At 33.4% G+C, this 12235-nt stretch overlaps 1 protein-coding gene across 1 annotated transcript in view; it reads right to left on the reverse strand.

Annotated features, from left to right (window-relative positions):
* The window catches only part of LOC110369798 (fatty acid synthase), a 43424-nt gene that overhangs the window by 22160 nt on the left and 9029 nt on the right, over positions 1-12235 (reverse strand). The window contains exons 13-25 of the mRNA XM_064038426.1: positions 11782-11965; positions 10628-10776; positions 10073-10254; positions 9461-9580; positions 8445-8557; positions 7860-8050; positions 6635-6795; positions 5494-5751; positions 3659-3776; positions 2532-2792; positions 1798-2086; positions 1251-1396; positions 320-463 (exon numbers count right to left, since the gene is read on the reverse strand). Of these exons, the coding sequence (XP_063894496.1) occupies positions 320-463; positions 1251-1396; positions 1798-2086; positions 2532-2792; positions 3659-3776; positions 5494-5751; positions 6635-6795; positions 7860-8050; positions 8445-8557; positions 9461-9580; positions 10073-10254; positions 10628-10776; positions 11782-11965 (2316 nt within the window). The remainder of the gene's footprint in view (positions 1-319; positions 464-1250; positions 1397-1797; positions 2087-2531; positions 2793-3658; positions 3777-5493; positions 5752-6634; positions 6796-7859; positions 8051-8444; positions 8558-9460; positions 9581-10072; positions 10255-10627; positions 10777-11781; positions 11966-12235) is intronic.

The raw sequence follows: 12235 nt of genomic DNA on the forward strand, positions 1-12235 counted from the left end.
TCATATTGCAGTGCGTCAGCTTTCATCAAATAACTTTTCCGTTCTGGAAATGGCTACAAGCGACTAGGCAATGAACACAGTCAAAACGTATAAACAAAGTATTACTCAAATGGTCGACTCCAAGCGGCAATCATCGAAGAGATGACTCCAAAAATTATTTGACAAGAGCTAAACCTTGTTTTGATTCTTGCATATGAATTATTCTGGAAGTCCCTACGTTATGTATATAATAGTAATCGGCTTCGAGAACTGTAAAATAGCTTCGTGAGCGTTTTTACTGCAGTATAGGACTGCGGCCTCTTCCCCTACTTTTGCTTACCTGTACCAAATTATTCCCAGCATTTGTAGGGGGTGCTTCAGTCCACTTCAGATTATCTAAATCTCCATCAGGACTGGTGAGAGTCACGTTCCTGATGTTAGTTGAGTTTGTGGCTGCAGTATAGTAATATGCTCCCCATTGACCCTAGAAAATATAATTAACATAGAACTACGAGCATGATTATAAAGGTGAAATTCCAAAACAGGTGTCTCTCGTCGTTGGCGTGCATAGCCGTCGGTCGTCAGCCGCAAACGACAGACATGTGTATTGGAATTACACTTTATAATGTGTAAAAAACTTTTAACCCCGACGAACAAGAGGCGTGTTATAGGCGTGTAAGTTTGACTGCTATGAGTGTCTGTCTGTGGCGCCGTAGTTTTTAGGCGGCTGAACCGACATAGGTGTGCTCTTTACTGAATTTAATTTTAATTCTCAAGTGATCTAAATAGCTTCCATACAATAATCATGCTTTAAAGAAATTCCAGAACTACACAGGAACATATCGATACTTGAAAATGTTGTACCACCAAAATTATGACCCAAGCACATCAATAATATTTTTCGACTTATTTCCTTTACGACGGCAGCAAAACTGTTTCAACATTGCTAAATTCCCGCCCCATGTAGCGATGTGTTAAAAGGCCAAGATTGTGCGCAAGACATATTGACAGATCGTTAGCTTGTCGCCTACAAACGTCAAGGAAAAGCATTTCGAAAACTTGCGAGGAATTACAAATAGGGTTCCATGTTTCTTTGCTAGGAAATATAGAAAATATTGGTAACAAAAATCATTTAATTTGGTTGAAGGTAATACAAATAATACACAAAAATCCCTTAATCGTACCTTATATACATATTTTTGCGACATATCCGTAAAGTATTCTTTATTTAGCATACAATAATCGCAAAAATAAAAACAAAACCGTCATACCTTTCTAAAAATGTTGATTGCAAGATTCTTATCCAGTTGGTTTTTATATAACGCTGTGTTGGGATTGAACGGTGGAGCATGGAAATCATCAATGACTAATAAGCCTATTTTATCCACTCCGCTTCTTCGTAATTGCTTGACGAAACCTGCAAAATGCATTTTAATCATTTTTATGGGCAGGTCATCCTGTAATCTGGTCTAAATTACCCTTGTAACTATTTAAGTGCAAGTGAGGTGACTTTTCCACTCATCAAAATGCCACCTTGTAGACTTATACGCAAACTAGCAAAAAAAGTCACTCAAAAATAGTTGTGTTATTTCGAAATCGATCCCAGTTTTATGATTTTAGTATATCGTAAAGGCCAAAAGTAATTTGCAAAGATATTTTTGAGTGCATTCAAACCAAATGACTAATTGCTCATTCTAACACCACCTAATCAAAATCTTTTCAAGAGTACAAAAAAGTGTTTGGGAACCTAAATGCTCTTGTTTTATTTTTTGGTCTAAACGCACCCCCATATAACGATTTATAGAACTATAACATTACCTAAAGCACCACAGTACGGCTGCCTTTCAGACACCAACACAACCCTTTTCGTTTTCTCAAGTTCAGCATACACACGCGGGACCCAATCCAATTTATTATCACAATTTACAGGCACATAAGTTACTTCCTTCTGATTTTGCCTTTTCAATAATATTAATATTTGCTTCCCATCTGACATGGAACTGACGATGGTAAAATACTTGTTTGCAAGACCTTGGAGCTTTGGTACCCCAGATTCTAAGGTTAAAATAAAGCTGTCTTTTGAAATGTTTCGCAGAGACTCCAATTTCTGAAAGCAGAAGAGGTACATGTGGTGCAGTGAATAGGTGAAACTTTGTGTGAATCTATTACTTGGTAGCTACTTGGTAACTTGAGGTATTTTGGTGTAGGAGAAAATATATATGTATGTCACGCAGGCTATTTCAAAATTCAAAAAAAAAAAAAAAAAAAATTATTTATTCATCAAAAAAGAATTACAATAAAGTTTGGCAATGTTTATTTATAATGATACATCATCTGACTAGCCTTTTCCCAACTATGTTGGGGTCAGCCTCTATTCTAGCGGGATACAGCTGAGAATCTGTGTTTTTCAGACTATTTTATAATACATCAAACGGTAGTTGGTGGCCCGCCCATATTTATTTACAACAACAACAAAAATATAATCATTATCAACGCAACTTCCACACAAACACCGGAAATTAGGCACAATAACAAAACAAAACCAATCTTACCTTTTCATCTCCCAATAGATCTTCGACAATAAAAACATTAGCTTTCCCGACATCAGAATTTTGTACTACCAAAGTATCAAAATCAATATTGGCATTTATAATTGAAGCTACGTCTATAACCACATTGGGTATAGAACCCGATATCTCTTTGATAATACAATTTATATTTGTGTTAGACGTCACAATTTGGGTAGCTTTAATTCTTCTCAGTGTGCTATTGTCAGCTATTATTTGAAGAACTATTTGGAGCGCAGTTTTTAACTGAAATGACAAGTACAGAATATTATGTGGACATGTAGGTACACATATTGGAAATAAAATATAAATTGGTGAAGGTACGTAGGCAAATAAAATATAAAAATAACACACCCCAATTCTGGATAAAATCCTCTGAACACACAAAAAGGATATCTGATAGCTTGTTTATAATAGCTTCTTTTGGCTTTGTGATTTTTTATATATTTTACAAAATGCAATGATCACGCCACTCGTGTACCCTTTATAATGCAAAAGTAACTCTGTTCATTTGCACACGCCATAACTCGTCACGCCAAAACTACTGAACCGATTTATATGAAATTTTACCATGCAGATAATCCGAAGCCTAAGATAGGACACATGCTTGTTTTCAGAGTTCGGAAAGTAGTTCTCTTTGTACACGGATGGAACCGTAACGAATAGATAGTCATATCTAATTGCCTATCTAAAGTGTCATACAGAATATTTTTATCAAGAATTTTGTATAAATTCAGCTGGCTTTCATCCTAGATGCAAGCGTGCAGATTAAATCTTGTGCCAAGAACGCTCCAAGTGATTGACATTCAATTAAGAGTCTTGCTTATCCTATGAGAAAATGTGAGGAAGTGCTGGCTCTAAACTTGTATTTTAAGCTAGCTTTCAATTTAAACGAATCACAAGTTATACGCCGTTGTAAGTTATATGCCGCATACTTGAAAATTTTTGAAGTTTTGAAAGTTTACTTAAATATTTTTGTGAGTGCAAAGTTGTTTTAACGAAACTTTTTTAAGTGTGACTGAAATAGAATGATATTTGAACAGCACTTAATAATGTGTATTGTTTCAGTATTAGGCTTAGTAAAACCAAAAAAATATCATGTTTATACTCACATCAACCTTATCCATTGCGTAGTACGGATAAAAAGTTCTTGTTAACAAATTACCAGGCTCTTGTTCTATCACAGGTTTATCAATAAATGTAATATTGCTCAGTTCAGCACCTGCACATCTAAGAAAACAACAATTAAGTTTATTATCTTGCCACAATATACATATAAATGCCAATCAAGGAATTATACCTAGACGAAATGAATATAAAACCCAAACTTAATAGCATGCTTGTGATTATTATATGAACTTCCATAAAATTTGGCTAGTGCTATACCCACAGCCAAATACAGATGCTTATAGTTGATAGTTCACGTATAGAATTGACTTTATAGTTAAGTATAGTATTTGACAGCATTTTCGATTTCCACGAACACATTTTGCAATTTTAGCAAATAGTGGAGTCATTATAATTTATATTTCTTTAGTTTCATTCTACTTCAATAAATAATTTTATTTCTTTAAAAGCACTCAAAGCATATTAATGATTGTCAAATCGTTAATGTTAATGGTAAAATAAAAATACATAATTTTAGCGAAGCTGTCGATAAAATTTCAGCCAAACCAACTAAATAACCCATCCCACCCAAAACAAAAATGTGAAAGACTGCCAAGTTCGATAATATGGGAATGCTTCGCCTATAAAAGAAGTGAGATCTGAATAAGTACCAAGTTCCATACACATACCTCAGTTAAAAATAATTACTTTTTAATGATGTTACTTGGCAAGTTTTCATACACCTTGTTATAAACCTACTAAACGCAATGAATCAAGTATTTAATTTTCTATTAAAACTTGCCAAGAAACATCATTAAAAAGTAATTATTTTTAACTGAGGTATGTGTATGGAACTTGGTACTTATTCAGATCTCACTTCTTTTATAGGCGAAGCATTCCCATATTATCGAACTTGGCAGTCTTTCACATTTTTGTTTTGGGTGGGATTTCATTTATTTTTGTAAGGTTGTTTATTTTATTTTTTTCTTATGATTAAGTTAGTTAAGGAAATGTCTCATTTATACTATCTTTCAGATTTTTTAATATGCACTATGCTTCTTACAATGAAATGAACTAGATTAACTAAATGGACTAGATTTAAAAACTGACTGACATGACATGTTATTATTAAATTATGTTCGTGGATCAAAGTTACACATTCGTTATTTTCGAATGTGACTCACACTTGGCCGTTTTCAGATTTTTACTTTGACTAAATACAAACCTTTGTAACGAATTTCAGATCGGTACGACCATTCGAAGATATATTATATAAATATAGCTAAATTTAGTTCGTTTTAGTTCCTTAGGGGTATAAATTTACACTGAGTAAATTACACCTTCATTATTTTGAAACCGACTCACACTTGGCCATTTTCAGATTTTTCCCTTTACCTTGATATAAAGACCTACCTCCATGCCAAATTTCAAGTCAATACGACCATTGGAAGTGGTCTAGGTTTTTGATGAGTGAGTCAGTGAATCAGTCAGTCAGTGAGTGTATAGTAAAAATAGCGATTTTCTAACGTCAATATCTCAAGACCTACAGTAGGTATATTAATGAAATTTTGTATATTAGATAAGTGAGGGGGTCTCAACAGATACTAGAAATTTGATATGCGTAAATAAAATAGATTTTGAGTTACAGGGGGGTCGAATTTGGCCCGAAATGGTTCGTGTAATATAACCCACGGCCGGTGTGTCGCTTTTTTTGCTCGAACTTGGCGGACACACGGCCGTGTGTCTAGATACTCAATCTCGTGCACCCATTTTTCCATTGCAACAAAAACATTATCGTGATCTATAAATGTTAGGAAAAATTGCACAAAAAACAACCCACCTTATGATTCCTTGGATCTCATTACACTGTGCTTCAAAACAATTGACACCATTTACAACAAAAGAATTCGCTTTCTGATGTTCAATTACACTGATTCTCAATTTCCTTATAAACTTAGGAGTTGATATTCCTTCGTGACTCCTGGATAGAGTGGAGAGCTGTATGAGGGAATCCAAAAATGTTACCCAGTCGTTATTCCATTGGATGACAGCCTTTTTTCTGTCGAGAACTGATGACTGTATGGATCGGAATTTTCCTCTGGAAAAAACAGTCTGGAGGTAAATATTTAAACAAAATAATGTGGTAGGTATTTTTTGAATTAATTATTGTTTTAGACCTTGAGGAATTTTTAAAGTCAAAGTCAAAGCTCTTTAATCTGTTTTAACAATATGGGAGGTAATATTTTCGTATCAAGGGTTTGTTTAAATTAAGATAGTTATGCACGTAGGGAAGTCATATTTATCGTGATTATAAAAAGATAGTGCACACATAATACTTCTTAATTTATTTCATTCCAAACGAACATTTTTCACAAGAAAATATATGTAAAAATAGTGACAATAAAATGAAATATTCTGTACTGCAACATATATTTTTTACCAAAGGATACGTATATTATTTATACATTTTAAAGCCAAAGCCTGTCAATGAAAGCCTTTTTCTCAGAGTTCATTTAATACTCTTTTCCTGTTTACCTCATTTCCTTCAATTTATGGCACAAGTTTCACACGAAGTAAAAGTAGCTACGGAATAATGGTTTAAAAGTAAATTGGCTAGTATTTCCATGTTGATGTTGGTATTAAGGCGGAATGAAGTCGCACATTACCTGATAATGACTGCCGTGAATGGAAAACTTACTTCATGTGTATCTTAGATGCGAGGAATAAGATTTTTGTTTTTACACTTTTGTTTCCCGCGGTTTCACTCGCGCCCGTGGAAACTACTTATAGTAATAGGATTAAAAAAGTCAAAGACAACGGGGGATAGTGTAGCTTCCTAACAGTTAAATAATTTTCCAAATCAGTTTAGCAGTTTCGGAGGCTTCGGGTAGCCAAAGCCAGAGAATAAACAAAGAAAAAATGTTTCATTTAATAATATTGAGTACAGATAGATAATACTTAATTACTGGTCATTAACTTACTTGTAAGAATATCCACGAGATTCCAAAATCTTGTAAACATCATCATGGTCCAAAACTATTTCTTCTTCATCACTCTCAGAGTCTTTCGAGTCTTTGAAGATTTTCACAACTTTAACACTGCTCACAATACCACTTGCAATTCTTGTATCGTTTTGATTGACCTAAAAGTTATTAAAATATATAGTCAAAATTATCACAATTTTTATCATCATAATGGGGGTACCTACATACTATTACATTGATTACATACATTTGAAAAAATGGCTGAAAATAACAAAAACTGGAAGATGATGATGATGAAGATAATAAATAATGATCTCGTAGGTGCTTCGATCCTACCACTGCATCTCTTTCAATCAGTAATACCTCCTTCTTTTTAGTAAGTCGGGTAAAAACTATCAAATTCTTTAAATGTGCTAATAGCACAAGACCTTGTAAATAAGACCTTTTCGAAATTGACCTACTTTACTACTTAAATTATGTCCCAAATAAATGCTTTTAACTTCATTAACTTTAGAACAAAATACACAGATTGCTGATAACTATTTGCCTTATAACAGAGCCCCAATTAATTTCAGACGTTTCTATTACTCAAATTAGTTCAGAAACAAGCCTAAATTGCTTTCAAGTTCCCTAATTTAATTTAAAATTTTACCACATTGAAGTCTTGACTATCAAGGTCATTTAGTACCATACTGCAAACTTTAAGTCGGCCGATAGTTTGTTTGGATTCATAAATCAGTATGAAGATGAATGGTAGTACGCACATTACAAAAGTCAGGTATTTAACCGGTGTCGGTGATCAGGTATTTAGCACCATTGAAAACTTTGACTAAATTCACGATTTTTAGGGTTCCGTACCCAAAGAGTAAAACGGGCTTTCGCTCCTCTGTCCGTCCGGCGGTCTGTCACCAGGCGGTATCTAATGAACCGTGATAGTTAGAAAGTTGAAATTGTTGATGATGTATTTCTGTTGCCGCTGTAACAACAAATACTGAAAACTAGAATTTTGAGGGGTTCCCATACAACAAACGTGATTTTTTTGCTCATTTTCTAAATAATGGTACGGAACCCTTCGTGCGCGATTCCGACTCGCACTTGGCCGGTTTTTTTTATATTTCTTGCTAACCTTCAAATGTCGGCCAACTGTATAATCTGTAGTGTGCGACTACTCATAAATTGATGACAATCTAATACAGGCTTATGAAATAAATAGGTTACATACCTCAAATTTGTTGCTACCCCTATTTATAGATATCGCGAGTTTGAGTGGGTTTTCAGGATCTATCTTCACTTCACTATGAAATTGTATATCTCGAAAGACTACGGATTGGTCCATGTAGTTTACACCTATGTGCATAGATAGAGTTTCCCAAATAAGGACTAGAATTGCTGCTTCTGGAAGCACGTTGATACCTGCAAAGTAAATAAGATTTAGAGGTAGTTCAAAGTTTTCAATATTTTTTTTCATCGGGATACCTAACCCGAACGTTATTTTTATGCATTTATAACACCGTGGATCTTTTCTTGTCAGACCAGTCGGTTTGTGAATATTTATAGGATTAGAAAGTAGACAAAATATACTCCTACAATTTAAACATTGTTTACAAAGATTCTGTATGTCTTTAAAATAGTAGTCATAATTAAATAATAAATCATAAAGAATCTTGTCACCACAATTAGGTGTGGAAACTAATCCGTAATTTTCCTGGAAATCTGGTTTATAAGAAAAACCTATATCCAATAAAAACAATTTATTTTCAGAAACTGGATTTATTGCCTTTGTTTGTAAATATTCTAAAAATCTTACCGTCTCTCACATGTCCTTCCAGGAACCTATAATCATCGTCTTCTATAGATATTGGTATGTTTCGCTCCATCGCTGTTCGCAGTTCATCCTTTTCTAAGAAAGATAGCTGTGGCCTGTAAACAATGCTAGTTTTATTAATATACGCTACCAATATTGAATATTATTTTGTGGAAACAATAAAGGTAGTTTAAGATCTTGAAAGGCTTTGCGTATCCACATGATTTTGATTTTTAACGTTGTAAAAAAAGTTTTCAGATTCCGGTTGTCAAAAGTGATAGACCAGTTAGCGTTAAAATAGAATAGTTCTGACTATTAATTATTCTAATTCTGGATAAGATCTTCATTATTTAAAGCATTTTAGATTTATTTTAATTATTGGTTGTAAATTCAAATAACTTTTTCTAAATAACCTATCTATTAATTTTTTTCTTATTCGAGTAGAAAATGCGACTCACAAAAACATATGAAACTAAAGCACTCCTCATAATATAACACAGGATACCCTTTACTACTCAGCATAGGGAATTAGCGGACGACGTGACGTCACAAGTCTGACGTGACGTCATCATGATAATTAAACCATAAACCGTTTATGACGGTACTGGCTGGCTGTTACATTAGGAGCTGCCAGTGTGAATAATTTGAAGATAGAATGAAGGTTTTTTCAAACTAAACGTGTGCTTTGTTTAAACAAAGCATGAAAATTAGTGAAACGAGTGCGTTTGGCTTAAGCCAGCTCGTAAGGCTTAAACGAATGAATGCTCATGCTTTGTTTCTTGCTCATTCAATCAGCACCTATCAAATTCAACCTTGATTTGCGAATTTTGACATAGTTCACATGAAACTTTTGTTATCATTTAATTTCTTCTTTCGTTATTGCTAATATTTTTAACTTACTTATTCGCATACGTAAATTTTGTATTTAATTCGTTATGTTTTTTTTTTTTTTACAAAAGATTTGCGATTACAATTTCATAAAAAGGAATATTAAATTCGGATAAAAAAAAAAGTTTTACCAGTCTTCACTATGTTCCCATTGCACGAAATGAGACAAAAGAGGCGTTTCAGTTGAAACAGGGAATTCTACCTTTGGGTACAGGACATCAACCTTTGGATTAAAACCGGCTTCATATAGTCTGAAATAAAATATGGAATTTAATAAAAAGGTTGTATGTACAGTCTAGGGGACATGAGACGGTCAGACGAATTTGAATGGTGTAATAACCATTTTATGTAGAACTTGCGTAGTATGTTAATTTCATACAAGGCGAGGTCTGATTAAATAAGTTGTTCTCCCATTGTGAATGCTTGTCGTGGTGTGAAGTTGACAATATCAAAGATGTGGTAATTTTAAAAGTAAAACTTGTTCTCGGAGTTGTTAACGTACCTACACTAATTATATACAACATATGAACATACTTATTCTTGGCAGTTGGGTAAAAATAAGCCCTAATAATTTTCGTTAGGTATGTTATGAAAATATCATCCTATTTTATTCATCAAGACATTATTTTGCATGTATTTTCTTATCTTAAAAGAAGAGAATAGACACCTACGATCATCATAGGAAAAACTACGTTTATAAGAGCTCCTAAAGCTGGTCTTAAAGATTGTTACCACCCACTTACTTCCCAACAGCCTCTAAAAGAAACTTCACGCCGTTAGTGTTACCGCGTCGCGTGAGGGGTATGTGCGTGCATTCTTTATGTGATCTCTTCAGGATAGCCTGTAGCAGCCCGTGAGGAGCTATTTCGACCACCACCGCGTTCTCTGGTATCATTTTTGACATTTCTTCGAAGAGGACTGGTTTCTGTTGACATTAGAACGTTTGGTTATATAATATCAGTTTTTTAAATTAAATCATATTAAAATATTAAAAGGTGTTTGTTTTTGGATTTAGTCTTCTACAAAAAACTGTGTGTTGTTTTGATAAACGATTTACTTATATCTAATTTTTTCAAGTAGATTTATTGGATGAGCAGACTAATAAACAAACTAGATAAGTTTCTAATAAATTGGGGATATTATATATTTAATAACATATTCTTTATATTTTAAAATATTAAATGAATAAGGATTATTAACAGTGAAAAGATTTTTTAAGGGGTTCGAGAATCCACATTGTATCTTTGGAGGATAATTAATATCTTTCAGGAGCTAATTTTAAAACGAAACAAACATACCAATAAATTGTTAGTATGATATTCAGCAGACGAATAAACCGCATTAGGTTCACCCCACTTGTCTTGGGGGACTGAAGTAGATATCCATTTGCTACTCCTCTTCTTAGGGGTTTTTATCACTTCTCGTAAACGTCTCAGTAATTCAGGTCCTAGAAGAAACAATTATTTAAACCGTTTTTAGTTTAAAACGCAGTTTTTATTGGCGTAGTAAAATCACACTAATATTATACCTCAAAGCGAAAAATTGAGAGTGTGTTTATGTTTGTTACTTCTTCACGCGCAAACGGTTTGTCAGATATTGATGAAATTTGGCAGTAATATAGTTTGTATAGCTTGCGTCGAGAATTAGTTCCTTTACTATTTTTTAGGGTTCCGTACCCAAAGGGTAAAACGGGAACGAATACGAATCATTACGAGTCATTTCTATTACTACATACTCTTATTTTCTCATTACGTACTAAAACCGTTGTAAAAATATAAAATAAATACGAGGTAATGGAACATAATCCGCAAATCCTTTAGGTGCCGTTACACGTACTAGACTAGTGATTTTCACTCAGTATTTGAAGAGATTATTGTCTCGTAAAAACATTTTATTACTATGGACCGTAGAGGGGTTTTATTACTTTATATATCTGAATATTTGTGCAAGTAATATAAGGATTTTAAGCTGCAAGATTAGTTCTGCTTTCATTTTGAAATATACGTTAAATAATTCGTTTAACAAAAGCATTTTGGCAAAGCATATTTTAGAATTTGTTGATAACTCAAACTTGTCTCATTAAAAAGTTTTCTGTTTAGGTATTACTGTGAGTATGTGTAATGTTGATATAATGTTCATATTATTCACATAGGTAGTATTAATTTTACTTACTAATATAACATAAAATATAAACTTATATTATAAAGAGGTCTTTTTGTTTATTTGTACCCTGAAAGCTCGAAAATAATGAACCGGCTTGAAAAAAAAATCACTATTGAGAAGTCACTCTATTCCTGGGTGACAAAGCTATATTTTATCTGGGTACAGGTATACATTCCCCCAGGAAATGGTTCAAAGCTCAAAACAACTATTCAATAAAATACTATTGAAGAAACTTATGTGGATATTTAAAGATTTATCTATAAAAATACAAAAACAAAAAAATACATACCACAGTGTGCTATATACCTCGAATGGTAAGCTATGTTAGCACAAGGTACTTCTTTGGCAAATATACCGCGTTTCGTCAGTTCTCCTACAAACTCCTTCATTTTGTCGGCCGGGCCTGATATCGTGGAGGACTCGAAGCTATTGTGACAGGCTATGTCTATTTCTGGTGGGCATTGGTTTACAATCTGGGAGTTAGAAATAAATAATTAATTTGTAGCTCCAAATAGAAGAAGGTTGAGACTGAGAAAACCTGTGAAGGAGCGAGTTTACTGCCTTTTAAGTCAAAGGTGTTCATAAAATAAGTTGAACATAGGGATATGGACCAACGAAATCTTCACGGTTATTTTATATCTCAACATCATATAAAATATTGTACTTCTACTGAGAAATTACAACACGATCTCCACTATCACGAAGCAAATATTCAACAAAAATACGGTGAAAAAAAATGATAG

This window comes from Helicoverpa armigera, chromosome 16 (assembly GCF_030705265.1).
Source record: "Helicoverpa armigera isolate CAAS_96S chromosome 16, ASM3070526v1, whole genome shotgun sequence".
In the NCBI taxonomy this organism is placed as follows: Eukaryota; Metazoa; Arthropoda; class Insecta; order Lepidoptera; family Noctuidae; genus Helicoverpa; species Helicoverpa armigera.